General features: G+C 41.8%; 2 protein-coding genes across 7 annotated transcripts in view; both read left to right on the top strand.

Moving 5' to 3' along the window:
- The first annotated feature begins 22 nt into the window (after positions 1 to 22).
- klhl30 (kelch-like family member 30) lies at positions 23 to 4,566 on the top strand. 2 transcript variants are annotated; one of them, XM_031311521.2, is made up of 8 exons: positions 23 to 160; positions 885 to 1,729; positions 1,815 to 2,013; positions 2,544 to 2,630; positions 2,777 to 2,932; positions 3,204 to 3,392; positions 3,859 to 4,004; positions 4,088 to 4,566. In XM_031311521.2, exons 2-8 carry the CDS (start codon positions 959 to 961, stop codon positions 4,334 to 4,336), a joined length of 1,797 nt encoding a protein of 598 aa, XP_031167381.1. In that variant the 5' UTR covers positions 23 to 160; positions 885 to 958; the 3' UTR covers positions 4,337 to 4,566. The 2 variants fall into 2 exon arrangements, with proteins under 2 accessions (XP_031167381.1, XP_035863203.1); XM_036007310.1 differs by having other exon boundaries at positions 34 to 160; positions 1,010 to 1,729.
- Positions 4,567 to 5,070: 504 nt separating this feature from the next.
- Positions 5,071 to 21,104, top strand: part of sned1 (sushi, nidogen and EGF-like domains 1) — a 59,294-nt gene continuing 43,260 nt past the window's right edge. For all 5 annotated transcript variants that reach the window (XR_004898807.1, XM_031311517.2, XM_036007290.1 and 2 more), the window contains exons 1-13: positions 5,071 to 5,149; positions 5,785 to 5,932; positions 6,041 to 6,156; positions 15,498 to 15,647; positions 15,746 to 15,829; positions 16,406 to 16,509; positions 17,605 to 17,749; positions 18,198 to 18,304; positions 18,865 to 19,071; positions 19,857 to 19,953; positions 20,142 to 20,231; positions 20,312 to 20,449; positions 20,861 to 21,060. Coding sequence is in view for 4 of the 5 variants with exons in the window: in XM_031311517.2 (XP_031167377.2) it covers positions 5,093 to 5,149; positions 5,785 to 5,932; positions 6,041 to 6,156; positions 15,498 to 15,647; positions 15,746 to 15,829; positions 16,406 to 16,509; positions 17,605 to 17,749; positions 18,198 to 18,304; positions 18,865 to 19,071; positions 19,857 to 19,953; positions 20,142 to 20,231; positions 20,312 to 20,449; positions 20,861 to 21,060 (1,643 nt within the window). In the remaining variant the exon portion in view is untranslated. The remainder of the gene's footprint in view (positions 5,150 to 5,784; positions 5,933 to 6,040; positions 6,157 to 15,497; positions 15,648 to 15,745; positions 15,830 to 16,405; positions 16,510 to 17,604; positions 17,750 to 18,197; positions 18,305 to 18,864; positions 19,072 to 19,856; positions 19,954 to 20,141; positions 20,232 to 20,311; positions 20,450 to 20,860; positions 21,061 to 21,104) is intronic.

Genomic DNA, 21,104 nt, shown 5'->3' with positions numbered 1-21,104 from the left:
CAGTTCTAAAAATAGCTGAAAGACAGGCAGCCTGTCCCAGTGACATGGCAAAAGCGTTTGGCCATGGTGCCGACTCCATGTTGATCTTACCAGCCGCTCTGCTACAAACTGCTTTTTTTACTGGAAGGATGAGCCATTATTTCCATTCTTTGCTTCTGTGGTGAGTTTGTTGTTGGTTTCTCATTTAACAGTATTTAGGAAATGTAATCTATTGTGACCTTCAGAGGAGATTAGAGTCATACTATAACTGTATATCATACTAATCATGAGCCAAAAGTACTTTGTAGGACTTGTTACAACACAGTGATGCCACACTTAAAGGTGGAGTCTGCAATTCTGGTGGAGTCTGCAATTCTGGACAAAGATTGTACATTTTTGAACTCAAAACCCAAACAAATACACCCCTCTCATCAGTGCTCCTTCAGTATGCCATGGCTTTCCCCCTGCCCTGTCCTGTGCACGAGCGCCAATGGAATAGTGTTGTGTGGCTCAGTCCAAGCCACTTTGTTTGTTTCCCATTTACAGAGCCAAGGCTGTGGATAAAAACTGGATTTGGTTTCAGTGCACACAGTACAAGACAGAGGACCGTGAGCAGATAGAATTTGACAAAAGTGTATTGGATTAGATACGCAGACTCCACCTTTGAGAAGACAAGGCACTTTTTTCTATTAAACTTAAAACTCTTTTAGGCCTTTTTATTTGTACCATTGTAAAAATACAAAACACACTTTATTTTATGATATATTGTAAAATGAAAGAAATATCCGATCATATACCACTTTTTTCAAGTTATTGCTGATCTTTTGTGGAAAATAAACATTGTTTAGACAGGTTTTTAGAATGATTTCTTCTACATATTAATGTATTTTTTCCTACACTTACAGGTTAGCTTTGAACTCAGTTTTTGACCATCCCTGCTGAAAGACAATTTGGCTTCCATTTTAAACTGAAGTTGACCATGGTGCGCAATGTGGATGACCTGGACTTCTGCCTGTCCTCCCATCCTCAGAGCATCCTAGAGGGATTGCGCTCCCTCTGCTCTCACCCCAAACTGGTCGATGTAACATTGAGCACTGGCGGTCGGGACTTCCCCTGTCACCGTGGCGTGTTGGCCCTCTGCAGCACGTACTTCCACAGCATGTTCTCAGGGGACTTTGTGGAGAGCATAGCTGCACGTGTGGAGCTTCACAATGTCGATCCTGATATACTCAGCTGCTTGCTGGACTTTGCCTACACAGGCAAACTGACCATCAACCAGAGCAATGTGGAGGGGCTGATCTGCACCTCCAGCCAGCTGCAGTTCCAGACAGTGAGAGCCGTGTGCAGCCGATACCTTCAGCACCAGATTGATGCAACCAACTGTCTGGGAATCCTGGAGTTTGGGGCGATCCATGGCTGCCCTGAGGTGATGGCCAAAGCGTGGGCCTTCCTCTTGGAGAACTTTGAGGCTGTGCAACAAGGTGAGGAGTTTCTCCTGTTGGGAAAGGACAGGTTGGTTGCCTGCCTGTCCGACGAAGGACTACAAATCCGGACAGAGTGCACCCGTGTGGAGGCCATCCTGAAATGGGTCAGGCACCAGGAGTCTCGGCTCTGCCACCTTCCTGAACTCCTCACCTTGTCCCGTCTCCCTCTGCTCAGCCTGGACTACCTGGCTGACACCCTGCTGAAGGACAGTCTGGTGCAGGCCTCTCCCAGCTGCAGAGAGGCTGTGGAAAAAATTCACAGAGAGGTTAGTGAGTTCATACTCTCTCTTATCTTTGTTTGCACAATCTGAGTAGATTTCCAAAAACAATCATGACTTTTACTTTTTCTAGAAAATGGATTTGGCACCAGAAAATACAGACAGACTGGACCCTCAGAGTCCACAACCAAACCTGCAAGAGGTGCTGGTGGTAATGGGAGGTCGTTCACTGGATGACTCAGATGATGAAGATGACTCAGATGAAGAGGACAGAGACCCAAGACTGCAAAGACTGCTGCATAGGAACTGTGCCTTTTACAACACAGTTACAAGTACGACAACAGGTTTTGCACACATCAAAATTTCAAGTTTGTTTAAGTCCAGAATCCATTTCCCAACAGTTTGGCAGATGAGTCCTAGGTCGTTAAATGTAGCGTTGACAGAAAAACAGCTCTGTGGGAATGTGGTCTGGATGTGACAAAATTGGATCATCTTCTCAGTTCCTCAAATGAGAGTTTTATAGTGCAGAGCTGGAAGAAAGCATTCATGTCACAAAAAGATTGTTGCATCTCATTTTAAGATTTCTGGTTTTATGTTGAGGCATGACAACTCGAGCCACAATGTTGAAAGCTCTGCCAGTATAGTTACATTTTTTAACAGTTTTTTTCCTTTCTCGACCTAACTTTGACTTACAGTGTACTGTCATTTAAATGGTCCTTGAGGACATTTGTGCGTCTTTGCCCAATTTCCCTGGTACTGTATACATTTTTCATTTGGCATACTGTATTTGTAAAAAACATGTATCTACTTTCTCTCTCTGAATGATGTTTAAACATTAACTCCCTTTTCTTTTTCTCTGCAGAACAGTGGCATGAGCTCCCTAATTTCCCCAACCCTAACAAGTGGGGTTACGCCATGGTCTCCTTGAACAATGATGTGTATGTCACAGGTGAGTGAAGTACATACAACACAGAAACTCGAGGGGCAAAAGGCAAAGAAGTAATGATAAACAGTTTTTTAACAGAACTCATTTCTCTTGTAAGGAATGTAAAACATTGTCAGACTTTTGACAAAGTGTTCTTGTCTGCCTGACAGGGGGCTCGCGAGGTTCAAATACCAACACCTGGTCCACCACAGAGACCTGGAAGTATATCACAAGAGAGGGGAGGTGGATTACTGTGGCACCCATGCTCCGGCCTCGGACTAACCACACGTCGGCAACGCTCAATGGGGAGATTTACGTCATTGGAGGTAAGAAAAATAAATACAGTCCTGCATGTGGTGCCTTAAACCTGCAGCACAATGGAAAAGTTGAGCAGCTCATCTGCCCTTAATGGCTTACCTCTACTGTGATAGCATTTCTTCTTTGTGGTTGAATAGTTTCAAATATGGCCAGGTTCTAGGAACAGGGCATTTTAGATGTGGGTTTGTGCTGCCATGAACTCGAATCTTTAAATGTATTTGTATTTGTATTTGTTTACATTTATCAGAGCATAATTCTACTTACATTTCCCTCCTTTAGGTACAACGTCAAATCGTGTTGAAGTTGAGCATTATGACCCTTACAGCGACACCTGGGCCTTGACATGCCCCGCCCTAAAATATGTGACGAACTTCACAGCCACAGCGTGTCATGGGAAGCTCTATGTGATTGGCTCGTGTGCTATGAAGTACAATGCTTTGGCCATGCAGTGTTACAACCCTGTTATAGGTAAGGATGAGCCAAGCAAACCTCATGCCTAAATCTATATTGGCAAGAGATTTGAAACATTAATTACAACAATAAAAAAAAAAAAAAAAAAAAAAATGTTTTGGAAATGCATTTACAATATTAAATTCATGTATGCAGTACCATACAACCACATCTTTTAGTATTTGTTTCTAAATGACGCCCTGGTTCCCCATGTCTTTTACATATTTAGTTGAGTGTTAGTCATTATTGATCAGTTCTTGATGATAAAGAAAACATTTCACAGTTAAAGCTTTTACTTAATAGTATCATCTTAATGTTATCCCACCTATTGTGTTGACTGGTAATAAAGTTATTATTTAAATTACCATTCTTTTTTCTTTATATCCTTTTAACAAGTTTGCAGAACTAAACCATTTTAAATTCAGTATGGATATTTGTCTGACCTTTATATGTGTTTACATGTTTAGTTTTTTGTTTTTTACAGATAGCTGGATCAGCATCTGTTCCCCATTCCTCCCAAAGTATTTGTCCTCTCCTCGTTCTGTCTGTGTGGATGGAACTATATATCTGCTTGCTGACAACACTAAGAAAGTCTACTCTTATGATCCAGATGCAAACATGTGGCAGAAGGTGGGCTTATATCACTGCTCAATACAATCCCTTTTATTAATGCTAATAGCTATAGCCATATGTTGACATTTCCCTCTCTACAGGTCCAGCTTCTCCACATGCTCCATGAGAACGGCGGCCTGGTAACGCTGGATGGGAAGCTGTATGTCACTGGAGGCCATTGGAAAGGTATGGAGGGGGACTACGGTGTGGAGGTGGAGGTCTACAACCGAACTAGCAACACCTGGGAGGTGGAGTGCTTACTGCCAAGACTTTGGTTCTACAGTGGAGTCTGCACCATCTTCCTTGATCCATCCCAGTGGTCTGAGCTTTTCCCCATAGATTTAACATAATGGCCTCTAACCTCTTTACAGAGACATGTTCCTATCATAAGCAGTATGTCATGTTCATCCCAGGGTGTCATTGGGCCCCAGAATAGTGTGCTACATGATCCTCAGGTATTCCTGGTTGTTTTTTAGGGCCTCAGCAGGTGTTTATGTATACTTTGTATCATGTGTTTGAGATCTGAATTCCTTTTGTGTTATTGAATGGTACTTCTGAATTATTAAATCTTTGCAGAGTATGTAATGTGTAATCAATGTATTTATCATAGTATGACAGTGTTTGGAACTGGAAATGTTTGAATTATTAATAAAAATGTGTTCCTGAAAAGTAAATCCTCTTTGGGAACCGGTGTTCACCCTGACGATCATTAACCATGGACATATATATATATATATATATATATATATATAAAATTATATCATTAACCCGTCATGGCGTCTGCCCTGCCATGGAAACACCCCAAGCCAGCATTCTGTTTCTATAGCAACGGCCCGGAAGCGCGTGGTCACCTGGGCAACGTCGACTGCTACTTGCCTGCAGTGGCTCCTAAAGTTTCTTGGCTTAGCTAGCTAAAATTTGATGGCAGTGATTTCATAACTCTCTAGCCATTCTTTATGTAGGTTTAAGTTCCGTACGACTTTTCTTTATGTCTTATTACATTATTTTAATGACATGCTAGGTTTATCTAACCTGAGTTAGCGTTACAGCAAGCTTTCTGGGTCGTCAAATGAGAAGTTTCTTGTTCAAGCTGGGCCAGTTTGACAATGAGTTCTCAACGGGAGACCGGGGCCCACTCGCCCAGACTGGAGGCTGTGATTCAGGTTGGTAACATAGCATAGATAGTATATATACGGTATAGTATATGTATCTATGGGTAACATAGCAACTGTTTGCCTGTTGTCCACTCTTAGCGTCGTTCATGTTTAAACGCTTAAAAAGTACAGTATTTCCCTCTGAAAAGAAGCCTAGTGCATTAGAAGTGTAAAGCAGCATAACATCCTAACTTATCATTAAGGTGATTTAGTTACCGAGCACTGTTTAACAACTTTAGTACTGTGTTTGTAAGTTTTTCTTTCAACAACGAAAGTAACTACCCATCAGTATGCAATTATAAGGTATATGTTATTGTGAGATGGGCCATTCTGCATAATTATGGTACTTAAAGTAGCATATATTTTGATGCTAATAATTGTGTACAAGTACTTACTCAAGTACATTTGAACTTTGACATTTATTTCTAATAATAATAACAATGGCTCCGTTGTATTTACTGAGTGTCCCAGTAAACCATGGCAGTCGTGAGCCAGCATACACCCTAACCCAAGACCCTGAAACTAAAGCAGCTAGCATAAATGGAATCCAGCCATCTTTGATTGCATTAACTTTTTGCTTTTCCTATGTTGACATGTTGACATGTCCTGCTCAGTTATGTGATGTGTGACTGGTATGATTGTAGAAGTTGGAGGAGTCTCTGCTTCACTCTCATGGCAGCTCAGGAGAGAGGACTCTGACACTTCAGGGTGATGGAGAGGGGTCCGGTGTCACGTCTGTCTCCACCCGCATCCGGCAGATCATCACATGCAACCTGGCAGAGCAGCCAGCTGGTAGGAAAGAGAGCTTGAATAAATCTACCTTGCTGGATATCAGTTATCATTATACCTGATGTGGTAAGATTGACACTTCTGTATGCATGATCGGTTTCCTTATCCCAGGAGAGAGCGCTGAGGTCAGCAAGCTGGAGGAGAGCAGGGCCCTGAGGGAGCAGCTTTCTCAGAGCCAGATGGACCGTGACCAGCCGCTAGTCAAACAGGCCAGTCTCACAGACAGGGTATGAGTGACACAGTTTAAGGGCAAGGTCAAGCTGTGGAACATTATTTAGATTTGTAGCATTCGTTGTACCTATGCTATTCTAGTAGAATGTTTGTTCTGTAACGGAAAGGCAAAAAAACTAATCATCAAAAATGAAAAAATACAGACCAATTGGGATGCACAGGGGATATCATGTAGGTAAGTACATCTGATACATATTATCATATACTTATTATACAGCATTATACAGAAAATGTAGTCTTCTCATGAACATCATAATGTCAGAGTCAACATGTAACCACGATGATGACTCAGTCCCACCTCATCAAATGGTATCGATAAACCCTTTTTTCAAGTGTTTACCATTTCCCAACCTAGCTGTGTCTCCTAACTAAGACTGCATTGGCTAACATTGTTTATCATGTAAGGTGTCAATGCAGCTCTTACAGGAGCTGGAGCATGTAATGCTGTCGATGGTCAATTTGTGCAGTTTTGTTTGGAGATGAGATTAAGAAGGTCAGCCACACTAGAGCATTGACTGCAAAAAGCTACATGTGTTTGAAATGGAATATGGTTACAGTAAACATCAGTGTACCACTGCTTTTTCCAGCAGGGAAAGCCTTTTGGGGCTGAACAAACAGTGTGGGAAGGTTGAAATAGGTTTGCATGTACTGTAGTGAAAACTGATGGGGGAAAAAGTTCGGAATATACATGTACATACTCACGATTTAATTAATGTAACTTGGCACAAGCACATATTTATGTCATACATTTTTCTTTAATTAACTGCTGTAGAATTACAGTTTACATATTACAGTAAGTGCTGTATAAGCATTAATTTTGTGTGTGTGTGTGTGTGTGTGGGGTGGGGGGGTTGGATGCATGTGTGTGTGTGTATGAGGGGGGGTGAGTTGGATGTGTGTGTGTGTGTGTGTGTGTGTGTGTGTGTGTATGAGGAGGGGTGAGTTGGATGTGTTTGTGTGTGTGTGTGTGTGTGTGTGTGTGTGTGTGTGTGTGTGTGTGTGTGTGTGTATGAGGGGGGGTGAGTTGGATGTGTGTGTGTGTGTGTGTGTGTGTGTGTGTATGAGGAGGGGTGAGTTGGATGTGTTTGTGTGTGTGTGTGTGTATGAGGGGGGGTGAGTTGGATGTGTGTGTGTGTGTGTGCGTGCGTGCGTGCGTGCGTGCGTGCGTGCGTTCATGTCTGTATGTGTTTGTAAGTGTAAATAAGAGAGTGGAGGGTGGTTCATGAAGGGTTTCCTTGTGGTCCGTTCAGGTAGACTCAGACCCCCTGTGCTCATGAGGACCGGCGTCTCCCTTCATAGCCTCCCATGGTTGCCCCTCCATGTAGCTACTGCTGTTTTGGGGGGAAATTGTGAAGGTCACTGGCCTCCTCCCTTGAGACTGTGGAAGAAAAAGCTCATTTTTCATGGTGCACAAAGCAGCCATTTGTGATAACACTGCCCTCATTCTGCTGCTTAAATCTAATGAATTCCCACTGCTTACCTTACTCTTATTTTAAAACCAAGGCTATAAATATAACTTCATTAGCTTGGCAGATATATATAGCATATTTATTTTGTTGATATTTTTAGATATGTGAAAAGGCCCTAAACAGAAAAAACACAAGCAAGTGTTGCTGATATTTGATGCCCACAATTATCACAGACATTATAACTGTTAATGCAGCTAAATGTTTTTCTGGTAGTGCCTCACAAGTCAAGAGGTTCATTACAAGACTCCTGTTGTGACTCGTCTCTTCCAGTGAAAGGTCCTGTCTATTTTTTCGGTGCAGAACAGCATGATTGTTTGGCAGCTTTGCTGTGATGTTAATGCAGTGTGCTAATCAATGCCCTAGAGCCGAATATACAACCACAACAGTCTTACCTGTATATAACCTTCTCAACATTTACTGGCGAGGGGATCGTATAACTAAATATATCATATACAGTATGATCCATTTAATTAGTCAGCATATTTTGAGGCCCGTATCATTATGTCACACCTGCTCTTGAGAAAGCAGCCTGACAGTACATAGTCACCATCAAATCTCAGGAGTAGGGTTAGGCAATAATAATAATAATAATAATTCCAACATATTTTAAGTGAAGTTGTTCTAGTTTTTCTTGTATATGTGATGAGATTTGTCTGATAGAGTGCATAGAAGTGAAATACAGTTGGGTGCAATGAACATAAAAGTGAAAAATATTAGAACATTAAAAATAAATGAGAAAATTATTCTTATTAATATTGATGTCAGCCATATCAACCAGTCCTGCCCTATTTAGCCAAAGACAAAGAAACATTAAAGCCAGCTGCAGGAAGGTGTTAATCTATCAATGGGCTTTAATTTCTCCAGCAACATTACCATACTGTTGTTGCTTAGTAATGTAACAGCAGATTTGGACAATGGAGTCTCTGCTGGTTGCCTGGCAACCTTACATTGACAACAAGACTCCAGGAAGTCACTTCTTTCGGCCAAGAAATAGTCCTGAACATTAACCAGGTCCCTAGGAAGGGCTCTGTGCTTTGAAGCAAATTGAACATTGTGGCCAAATGGTGGAATTGCAACTGCTGGCCCATCACTTGATGCCCTCTGGCCCAAAAATACTTTTTCCCACAGACTTACATGGCGAAAGAGACGTCTGTAAATCAGTTGGTAAATTGTTTTGATCGTCACAACTCTCGGAAATGACTCGTTTCACATCAGAATTTGATCGATTCAGTCTGATAATGTTTGGAAAGTCTAGAAGAGCCACTTGATTAAATCATTTAGCCGGCTCGGCCGGGCGGAGCTTTCTAGTGTGCCTGCTCTATGAGCCGCACAGTGCGGAAGCAGCGCTGATTATCTGGGTTATTTCTGGCTCAATGATGGCTTCATGCACCCCTGAGCAACTCTCATAGGAATGAACGGGGCTCCACCTCGAACGCAGTTGCCAGTTCTTACTAAACGTCCATGACATAAACCCCTTGACACTTGTCATTTTTACACTGGATTTTTTTGTACAGGTTAAACAAATGTGATATGGTACAAGATGATATAATGTGTGATATAATACAAGTGAGCTTTAGATGTGATGCTTTGTGTGTTTTTTTTTTTACTTTGGACAAAGCCAGGCTAGCTGTTTCTCCCCATTTCCAGTCATTGGGTTAAACTAAGCTAACGGGCTGCTGGCGGTAGCTTCATATTTACCGTACATGAGAGTGGTATCAATGTTCTCATCTAACTCTTGGCAGGAGAGCGAATGATTATATTTCCCAAAATATCTACCAATCCTTTAAAGCATTTGTTTTTCAGTTTGAAACCACGTTGTCTTCTTTGAAATGTATTCTTGGAAGATGATACAAAATATGATGCCCAACTACCAAAAATGTCTTTCTAAAATCCATCTGATGCTCATAGTGTCAGAAAGTCAGCTAAAGCAGGCCTGCCACTGAATGCATGACATACTTAGTTATCCCAAACCCCCATTTTCCCCCAGCTTTCCTTAAGTCTCTTTGACCTGACAGAAGACCATTAACGTAATACTGGTGAAGTCACACCTGGACTCTGAAAGCCTTCCTCTGTGTCTCAGCGTGATCTCTGATGACCCCAGAAAATTGCACATGAACCAGGATAAACCTTGACCCACTTTGTGAGTTGGATGGCCTCAAGAGGTTGGAGAACATGATGGGGTGAATTCTGAACCCTCTGTGTTGCTTTTGGAGCCCTGCCAGTGTGCATGTTCTCAGACATAGACATCTATACCCTCCTGCCTGAACACTTAGCGAGTGGCTGCACAATACTGCAGTGTAGCAGTCTGTTGGATAAAGATAAACTCTTGTTGAATGATTTCTGACACCAACTGCTATTTGCCAGTGCCCTCTGAAATCTTGAATCCCCTGGGTCTCTGCTTAAGAACCCTGTCAAACATAGTTGGAGCAGTTAAAGTCTGTTTTTAGGTATTGTGTTACTGTCCCCTTTTACTCTGCTACCCCCCTCTGTTTCCAGTTTTTTTTTTCTGCTGGCACAAACCCATTCATTTAGGCTGCAGTCTAAATGGAATGCTGCCAAAAAGTCTGACTCTCTCAACTATCATGAAATTGTAAAAATGAATCACCTTCCCCAAAGAAACTATTCTTAAAAGCCCATCCCAGTGCTGCATTTTTGATAAAAGTATTCCATTAAACCTTTTCAACATTTTACATTAGGCTACTCATGTTACCTGCCTTTAAAGTCAAACATTAGGCACACTTTTCAGTTCTTTTTCATGTGTCAAGAGTGTCTAATCGGACGTGAAGTCTTAAACTGACTGACTGGTATATGCATATGTGTGTGTAGGTTTTTTACAGCATTGTCCTTGCCAGCGCCATTGTGTTAAGTGCTGCAAGGCCAAACACATGCCTGTGAGTACACAGCGTGTATTATTAGTTTGGCCTTATTTACACATTACTTGTATCTCTGTATGCCATCACATCAGCTGTCCCCATAGCCAAAAGGTTCACTCCATGGTAACATACTCACAGCAGCTCCCCTCCTCGCTTCCATTCTCTCTGTTTGTTATCCTACATTGTGTAATTACCATCAGTGATGATACATAAACAGCTTTCACAATCAGCTGGGGCTCTTTCACAGAGTCAGCACTCAGGGGGTAATGTGAGGGGAAGGGGGAACGGGTATGTTGTTGAAGTAGGATAGTACGTTTTTTGGGCAGCTTGGGGGCGATGGACATCCGCTCCAGCTGTGTTTAGGAATCTGACAGATAGTGCACTCCATTAATTCCCTTTATTAAGCCTCTGGGCCCAGGCCAAGCCAGGGAAAACAATTGCAGCTGTAACCCTTCACATGCTGGCTGGACTCTGCACTCATGGCCAGATTTTGCCCTGGGTGAGAACCAAGGATGTGGAGTAGTTGCTGGATACGCCTGGAAATGTATCTCTCTATAGATAAACAGGCATTGATCCACAATGCCAGTGTTATATGCCAGTGTTGTAAGAGAGGAGAGAATTGCCCCTATTGATTCCATAATGTTTAAAAAACAGTTGAAGCATGAGATAAACTGGTGAGTTATCAGATTTCCAAATGTTGTCACATTAGGTCAGCGAGAGAATATTGTAATCATAACTTGGTTACTGAAATAGATTGGATTTTGATCTACCACATGAGCAAGGCAGCAAGTCTTGGCCCAAACACCAAAGCCTTCACAAGGGCCTTGAAAATGATTCTCTTGTTGCTTGTTGGCAGATGAATCAAAGCAAGATTATCCCTTGATGTTGTTTGAAATATTTATCAAAAGAGACAATACAAGGAGTGGCACAAATCATACATATCAAGAAATATAAAAAGCTAATTCAAAGCACATTTTAAGAGGCTGAAAAATCGTTTACTTTGGAAACATAAGCACGGCTCAAGACACAGATACTTGGAAATGAAAAAATAGGTTGTTTTTCTATAAATTGCATCTTGAACATTATTGCAAAAATGGCAGTAGATGACCTCAAAGAGTCGTGCAACTTTGGGATTGGGCTCAGCCCACTTTAGGGGGGCCACGGAGGCTGCTAGAGAGTGATTGTACTCTGATACAGATCGTAAATAGCAATGGTTTTCAGTGAGCACAGTTCTGGGCCCCTAGTAAGCGCTGTAAGCCCTCTGACTTAGGGCAGATGGAGGACTGGGATAACTCCTCTCTCTTATGTGCCTTTTTACAGTCACCAATGGATGGGTGTGTTGTGAAGAACAATGAGTTCAAACTAACTTGGAGATGAGGGTGATGAGATTAAATGATGCAAGCAGAGCAAGGGAGTAGATAGTGATGTAGGGGAGTTCAGTGAAGGTGGGGGTCTCCACAACAGACTGTTATGGCACCCTATTGGGAGCTTCCTGCACGGAGCATGGCTAATCCAGAGCAGCCTCCGGCCTCTTGCTTTACAGCTGACTGGGGAGAAACAATAAAAAAGCGTCCCCTCTGTAGTGTGTGGAGTAGGGGTGAGGTGCTGGCAAGAAGCCCACACACTGCAGCTGAGCTATGTATGAAAAAGTACAAACAACCTACCTCAACAGGGCAGGGTGGGGACCTTTAGGAGTTGCCAGGAACACCTGGTTACTGAGTGCACTGCAACTTAGGGAGGTCGTAGTCTACAGCAGTGACAGTTGATGGAACTGAACTACACGTATATGGGCAAATACATACAGGATAATGTATGTCCCTTATACAGTAGAAACAAATCTACAATATTTGTGTAATTTGCATGACCTTCCAGCTCTAGGGAGGTTGGTATGTCCCTGTTATATATGTTTTGATGATGTCTTTAATTTTAGAGAGACTACACCAAGTTAATCAGTTAATTAGAAAAAAACAAAAAGTCAAGTTCAAAGTGAGAAGAATTGTAAAAAATGAAAGCTCTGTTCCAGACTAGAGGTTGTGATATGACATTGCCCTTACTAATAGTTTGCAGTTTGCAGCTATAGGACCAAGTTTTACTGTGTGTACAGTGTATCATTTGTGGTAGTTTGATTACTTAAAAATTTGTTTGGGGATATACACAATTATAGGCATTGAAGGAAAACTCCAAAGGTCAAGTTTTCTTTTAAATAAACTTAGTTATGTTTACATTCGGTGTTACACACCAAAACACATTTTAGGTGTATCCTTGAGGCCTTAACACATATGTTGAATCTATTTCCTTCCTGATGAAATTGTTTTTTTCAAATCTTGGATTGTTTACATCCTTGTTAACTAGCTAGCAGTCTTCTACATTGCCTTTGTTGGTGCATTGCTACGCCTCTCTGTATGTTACTGCCAGTAACTGTTGATCACTGAAGTAGCATGAAACGGGTGGCAAGACTATGTATCGCGCCGCCCAGGTGCTCATGTGTGCACATGTACGGCCTTTTGCGTATACGCAATACAAACAAAACTGTGGTACAATATCAGCTGAAATGACAAGGGCCTTCAACTGAATTCTGCATTATTACCTAAACTATTTAAACACTATCATTAGTAACGTTTATATTGTACTCCCATGGTTCATTTTAACAGAGAGGTAATATTGATCATTGTTGCACCAGTGCACCCAAATGGGTTAATTTGGGCCATGCTGTTAATTAAGCTCACTCTGGGCAATCTTATAATTAACTTTGTCTGTTGTATTTATGACTTTCTCCCTATGAGTGTAAGTTTAATTTAGTTTTTCATTAGTTACATTGGTGTAGTACAGTATGGTCTCATTTGTTCCCAAAAGCTGTAACAGCAAAAGACCCCCTCTATAAGGCCCAAAATGTAGATTGTGCTCATTTGCTTTACTGTAATAAACCATGTGTGCTATGGCCATGTATTTAAGATGTATTTAGTCCATGCTTGTTAGTAAGTCAGCGTTATTGCTATAGTTGAGCCAAAATACTTGAAAAGATGCATAATCACTACAGCTTCACACACAGCTGTTTCCAGGAGTCCCTTTAAACACAGCTGCTGCCGTTCTGTGAGTTTCAAACACTCCGCCCATGTTGTTCCTCCCTTCTCAGTCCCTAAAGCTGTCACTTCAACAGCGGGCAGTAAAAGAAGCTTTTGTGCTCTCTGGGTCCTCGAAGTAAGACACCAAAAGCACAGAACCAAGTGCATGATGGCCGTTAGTGTAGTTTGTAGTATAAAATTCTGAAAAGGGCATTTGAAAATGTGTTAATAATGGTGGCAAAGTGGCTGGGTTCAGTGTCGAACAGTGAGACTATTGTCTTGGCTCTCTTAGAGCCTGCTGGAGAGATTAAGCACCCAGAGAAGAGATGAGGTACAGAAGAGAGGTGGGAGGGAGTGGGTTCGAAGGGTTGATTTGAAGGGCTTGGATGGTGGTTTGGAGTGTGTTGCAGGGGAGGGGGCTCCCCTCGCTCTCACTCTCTTCCTCTCTTTTTAAATGAGAAGTCGGCAAGGGCAGCTGGAGGCACGCAGTGTGTTGTAGTGCTCTAGGGCCATGTGGTTTGTATTAGTGGGGACAGGGTGTCTGGCACCAGGATAGAGAGTGGGTGATGCAGGAGGAGTTTAGGTTGTGTGAGGGTGAGAGGTTACAGGACATTTGGATTTCAGATATGAGATTCTATTTTAATCTAATTCTAATCTAATTTTGTATATCTTTGTTTTTAGATGCAGTTGACAGATACAGCAATCAAGCATAAACACCAATATACAAACATACTGTACTTGGACATTCCATAAACTGACATTAATACTGTAATCCCTCCCTCTATCTTTAAAACCAGTCACCGTTGCGCTGACCTCTAGCTCACCTGGTAGATTGTGCGCCCCATGTAGTCCTTGGCAGCGGCCCAGGTTTGAATCCAATCTGTGGTCCTTAGCTCCGTGTCATCCCCTCTCCATTCTGTCCTGTCATTCTCAAGCTATCATAAAGGCAATAAAACGCCTAAAAAATCATATTTGTGGAACTCACATGCTGAATTAATACTGTGTATCTCTCATAGACATAATTTACAGGGGGGATGGGAGGGTATCAACCCCCCCCTATAATTAAAACTGGCCAGTGCAAACCCCCCCCCAAAAAAAAAAAAACTATTAAAATGCCCTTTACATAAATAAAGACATTTGCACCATACATTGATGCATACATTTCAATCTTGCTCAAAAGTGGAATGGTGCAATGGACATTAACTACATACAGTTCAGTATAATGTAGCCCAGTACAAAAACACCACAACAGCCACAAAAATGACAATACCACACCTCCATGAAGCAGAATAAGCTTTGTTAAGATTTATTTCGGGGTTGTTGCAATGGATCGCATACAAATTACGTTCCTATACAATGAAACTGCATTAATTATATTTCAAGGGAAACATGTTTTGTCCCGGATTAATAAAATATGTTTCTAATCATAGTCAGCGTAGATAGAAGGTCAGTGTGGATTGGTGGGTCAAACAATCAAAGGATTTTCACCCAGGAGGCCGCTGTTCGTGTCCTGTGTGAAACCAAAGCCAAAAAGCAAACTTTGACCTGTTTACATAACATACTTAACCTACATAACGTACTTAACTTTTGTATGTAGCTTAAATTTCATAACATGCATACCTTTTTTTAACCCAAACCATCATCTTTTTCTAAACAGAATTGTGTAGTTTTGTTTAAATTCACAACGTTAACCACGTGTTTAAAACAGCGACCGTTTCACAACATGCTTTTCCTTCGAGACTAGTAATTGAGAATGCAGTTTAGTTGTATGGGAAAGTAATTTTCTAGGAGACAGGATTGCATTAGATTATACAAATGTATCTAATAAACATATAACTCAGTGCAGAGTGTGTGTATATTATGTATTGTAATGTGCAATATCCTGTCACTTTGTCATACTTGCTAAATGCTCATTTGTTACCACTCCATCCAGCTTGATCAGATGCTGATGCTGGACCAGGACAGTGTATCACCAGGATCCCTGCAATTGCACATCAAGGAGAGAGCATACAGGCAAAAACTGCGGGCATACCAGGAGGCCCAGCAGAGACAAGCCCAACTTGTTCAGAAGCTGCAGACCAAGGTGACTAGAAAAAGACCACACAAGTCACGCATTTTTAAAAATAAAAAAATAAAAGTTACTTTGGCTCAACTGTGCACCTTATGTTTGTTTTATACAAGGTTCTTCAGTACAAGAAAAGGTGTGGGGAGCTAGAAGAGCAGGTGCTAGAGAAGACCTCAGAGTCTGAGAAGATGAGATTGTTGGTACGTCTAGACTGAATCAGAATTGCTTAGATATAAATATTCAAGTCCAAAGTGTAAAGGGCCTGCTAGGGTCCTCTAGAGGCCAGTCAGCATTATCACAATGTCAATATGTATCAATATTTACAAAAATATTCAAAACAATGTTAAATGTTAAACTCATGTTTGTTCAATGGAAGCAAATATTTTAGTTATATAAGTTAGCTAAATAATTCTAGTTATATATATATATATATATATATATATATATATATATATATATATATATATAGGAAACATAGAATAAATTCTATCCTTTGTGCTCATTGGTTTGAATCCAATTGTTTATGAATCATACATAACTGAAAAGTAAAACATAGACTTTTTATGTTGGGAATAATATTTGTGCTTTTATTTAAAAGTATTAAATTCAAGCAAATATTATTCTTGCCTCAGTGGCCTTCACAGATAATTGGTATTAGCAGATTTCCACTATAATTATGTTGCTTTATAAACACAAGGTAACTACTGCTACCATACTGAAATGTTATCAAGATGCCAGTAATAGTGGTGTGTGTGTGTGTGTGTGTGTGTGTTCAGCTGCAGACCCACCTGGACTCAGCCCAGCGTCAGCAGCGGACAGAGCAGGATCTCAACATGGCTATCCAGAATAAGTCTGCTCAGCTGGAGGAGGAGCAGAAGAGGTGAGTGATAGATACCATGCAGTGCAGGTAGCCAGGTTCAGGTTATCCAGCCAATAGAGAAACATGTCAGCTTCTGTATTCTTACAAGTAATACATATTTGGGAGTTTTTAAAAAAGTGCACAAAGTTTGGAATCCAGACATCATCTACAGCAGCAGGGAGTTGCTTATTGGATGCAGACTTTGAGCAATAAATTCATGGATAAAGCTGTTTTGCTTTTTTGTTTCTTTGTTTCTTGTTGAGAAGCAGAAATTAAGCCGAAATACTTCTGAGAAATGTGTGGACCAGAGATATTCCCAGCTATTCCTTGAGCTCTCCTGCTGTTTTCCCCTGCCCCTGCTGCAGGGAGAAGGCAGAACCTGGCCTTGGCAGATAATCACAGTATCCAATTTGTCAGAGAAAATTAGTGGGACTATGTTGGCTCTCTTCTCCAAAGCATTTTAATGATGCTTCACATTAAGTGTGGGCCAACCTCTGCAGCTGAAGCCAGGTTTTAATGCCCTATGATTTATATAGTTATGGAACTTTATTTGAAATGCTCATGGCAGAGACCTGATCATTTTTACTACCTAAAATATCACTCACTGCAGCGTTACCAAGCTCTACCCACTTAAGCACTTTGTAATGTAAGTGCAATGTAGAGATTAAGTCTACAACCACTGCTATGTTTTTGCTTATTATTAGGATTACTGCGTATCAGTTCCCTTTAAACACAATGTCATCCCATACTGTACATGCAAACATGGGCTTGGCTTCCTCTCAGACAGATAACCAAACATAACAATATGGCATGCTTTACTGTAACAGGGTGTGTGTTTAGTGTGAGAATGATGTAAACATTTTTGTAAATGACCAGCCAATCTGGTTAAAATTAAATCTAAGTTGACACAGACTTTATAAAACTGTCTCACATGTTTACCCTGTAAGTGTGGTTGGCAAGGGTAGATCTAATGGCTACAGATGTAAGAGTTATATGCTGGTTATATGAATGACTGAGTTTGGGTACTGTGGAGGGGTTAAAGGAGGGTGTCATGACAGTTGTTTGGGGGAAAAATGCCAAATAGTCTCTCAGTGTCATAACGCTTCCTATTTCCAGGTGTGCCAGCCTCAGCCAAGTCAACTCTATGCTGCGGGAACAACTGGATCAGGCAGGCACTGTCAACCAGGGGCTAACGGAGAGCTTGTGGAAGGCTCGCGAGGACGTTGACTTGTGTGATACCCGTCTGCGCAGAGAGCAAGAGGTGAAAAGAATCACAAGTGCTTGAGTCAGAAAAGTCACAGTGACAACTCAAGTTTATTCCTTTCTGCACAGAGATTGTGCAAATAAACTCCTGTCGAGTTCACATAGGGTAGGAATTCCATTCATAGCCAGTTTTCTCAATTCATTCTCATTCCCTGTTCATTTCATTGCTATGATTTTTGAGTTGTTGTTTCCTGTGAAAACATTCCAACTGCTGAGGGGGAGGAACATTTTGTGCAAACAATCTGGCGTCCGTGCTGTAAATGGGCTACATCTGTTGATTCAGGGAAATCCAATTATTTGTATGTGTGCCAGTGTGAGTCCAGCAGTTCCAGTATTGCATCTGTTTGGGATCACAATAAAATGATGGGTGCCATCATTTGCTATAAGCAACCCTTACCACCCACTCTCCAGTCTCTAGTCCCCTTGTTGTCCGCTTCTCTCTGCAGACGTGCGCCTCCCGGCTGTGTCGTGAACAGGCTCGTGTCAGAACACTGTGGCGCCAGGCTGCTTCCCTGCGGAATACTTTCACCCAGCTCAGGACTTTCACTGACAGGTGAGTGTGGCGCACTGCCAGAATCCCTCCAGCGACTCATAATTCCACAAGAACCCCCACCTCTCTCGTGTCTCACACTCACGACTGCAACCACAATCCATCTCTCTCAGCCAAGGATCAAAGTGGAACAGGTCAACAGGGTCGCCAGGCCCCCTGCTCATTGTTTCCTCACTGGGGGGACAGATGGCTTAAGGTGTCTAGCCTCACTGTTGAAATCATCCATCAGACAAAGCTTGAGCCCTATAAGACATGGTTTCTATCATGTTGAACTGTGAGCACTACTGAAGAGTAATTTGCTTTAATAATGATTGCTCAGCTCATAGACAGCTGTACATAGTACTGTCATTTAAACTGAAGACACTTCAAAGTGAGCGCTGATCCTAGAGCTTAACCATTACAGACATTCAACCTTTTCAAATACAAACAGACCGATTTTAGCTAGACTGATGGCTCACAACTGTATGAACAAAAACAGCATGTCATGTTTCCTTACCCTTTTGGATCTTTCATATGTTATGATACATTCTGTAAATCTTGATAGACATTATTCTGTTCAACAGGACATTGTCTGATATGCGTGGGGAGTGTGTCGCTGCCAGCCGGCAGCTGAATGTTGCCTGCATGAACTTAGAGGCCAGAGTAACACAGGAGAGCACCTCTAGTGGTGTGGATATGTCAGCCCTGGAGAGGCAGCTGAAGGACAAACTGAAAGAGGCCATGCAGCTTCAGGGTCGCTGGGATGCAGAGAAAGTCGACCTTAACTCCAGGTAAGGTCATTTTCAAAGTCTCTAGGTCTGTTTATCATAAAGACTTTCCTTCCTGTCTTTTGAAAGTGGCAACCAAAATGGCATGAGATAAAGCTGCATTTCGTTTAAGGGCTGCTGGATGTTGGTTTCACTTCCTTAAGGCAACTCATCCTTTAACTTATCTCTCAAAAGTCTGCACATTTATCACCATGAATTAGGGAATTAATAATTATTAATGAAAGTAATTGTTTGATTAAGAACATTTTAAGTAAGCCCCTAAACCTAGGACTGCAAGCCCTACACCGCTTTTTGTCTACAGTCTCTGGGTTGGTCTAGCTGACCAGGACTGTCGAGAAGAAGAAAGCATCATAAACTGAAATATAAATTCTTGGAGTGAGGTCATCTACAGTGCACAGAATTTGACATAGGCTTTGATCATTAAAATCCTGCACAACAAGCTATTTTCAGTGACTACTGTTTGCTACTACTTTTGCACTTCAGTCAGACGACTGCAGGGATGTCAGTGCCTTTGTATTCTGAATCTTAGCTGGCTTTTGATCTCATCAGAAGTCATTGTTAATCCCATTATTCTATGCAGAGAATATGATAGTGTTGATGGTCTAGTAGAGGAGGAGTGCATGTCAGTCTTATATCTTCGGTGTCTCAGGGAACCGTGTGTGTGTGTGTGTGTGTGTGTGTGTGTGTGTGTGTGTGTGTGTGTGTGTGTGTGTGTGTGTGTGTGTGTGTGTGTGTGTGTGTGTGAGAGTGATTTTGTGGTCTATTTCCATGCATATTGATCTATACAGAATCCTGGAGCTGACTGACACAGTGAAGCACCTCCGCAGCCAGAACAGTGAGAAGGATTCCAGCCTCAAGGCCATGCAGATCAGTCTGGACAGGATGGTGGGACCTTTATAATCATGCCTGGGAGGTGGTAGATAGAAGGGTGGTTAAGGTGGTTAAAATGGCTGTAGTCTGGACCCTAAGTTTGATAAACTCCACAACTTCCTTGTCTAGAGGGCTGCAGTCTGGGGAATGTCAGGCTCGCTCTATGTGTGCAGCTTATCTGACCTTAATGGTTTCCTGCTCAGGAGACGAGGAGAACAGAGGATAAAGCAGAGATGGAGGTCCTACACACTGAGATCCAGGCCCACCAAAAGATGTTGTATCATGTTTACCAGGTCAGAACAAAACAACACACTGAGCTAGATCATGCATTAGGTTAGCATACAAGAAGATTGCTGTTTTTTCCATTCTACAGATGGTTGGTGGTGAGGGTGATGGCAGTAGTGGCTCTGACAGTGCATCCTCCTCCCCTCTTCACGGACACTCTCGTCTGAGGAACACTACCCTGATGGCTGTGCAGAGTGTTTGCTCCAAGCACCAGAAACAAACACAGGTCCAACAAAACTTTCTTCAATGTAGAGGTTTTAGAAAGGTCGCTTCCAACCTGAGGGTGGGAACTCAAAAGAAATCTGAGAGGTCACAAAATGATTATATATAGTTTTTTTTTGTGTGCTTTTTTCAGACTTTAATTAAATGTTTGGTCCTTTCAGGTGAAATACTATATTCTTTCACCTTCAGGCCTAAATGAGACAATCCAAGAAAGACAAATAATTCTGTGGTTGAACTGCTCATTTACACACAAAGGTCATAACTGTTAATGAGTAGATATACTGTATATTAGCTTCATTTTAAGAGATCAGAAGCCAGAAAATGTGGGGAACCACTGTTTTGTATGTAGGAGATAATATGTAACTACTTTCTTTACCTACACACCACAATCAATGCACCCATGCACTAACCACAGGACCTGCGTGGGCGTCTGGATGCTGCCCTGGAGCAAGTGGAGACACTGCGTGATCACCTGCAGGAGAGGGACACTGAGAGGAGAGAGCTAGAGCAGAAGATCCAGGAAGTAAGGAGGGAAAGTCAGGAGACTAAAACAGCTCTGGAGGAAAGCCTCAGAGACAGCAACAGATATCGCTGCTCACTGGAGCTTATCTCCAGGTACACCCTGATCATGCACTTATTATCCTTTATCTCCACTGTGG

The sequence above is a fragment of the Sander lucioperca genome, chromosome 11 (assembly GCF_008315115.2).
Source record: "Sander lucioperca isolate FBNREF2018 chromosome 11, SLUC_FBN_1.2, whole genome shotgun sequence".
NCBI classification, from domain to species: Eukaryota; Metazoa; Chordata; class Actinopteri; order Perciformes; family Percidae; genus Sander; species Sander lucioperca.
The sequence above is the reverse complement of the archived record's forward strand: the minus strand, read 5'-3'. Positions and strand labels throughout refer to the sequence as shown.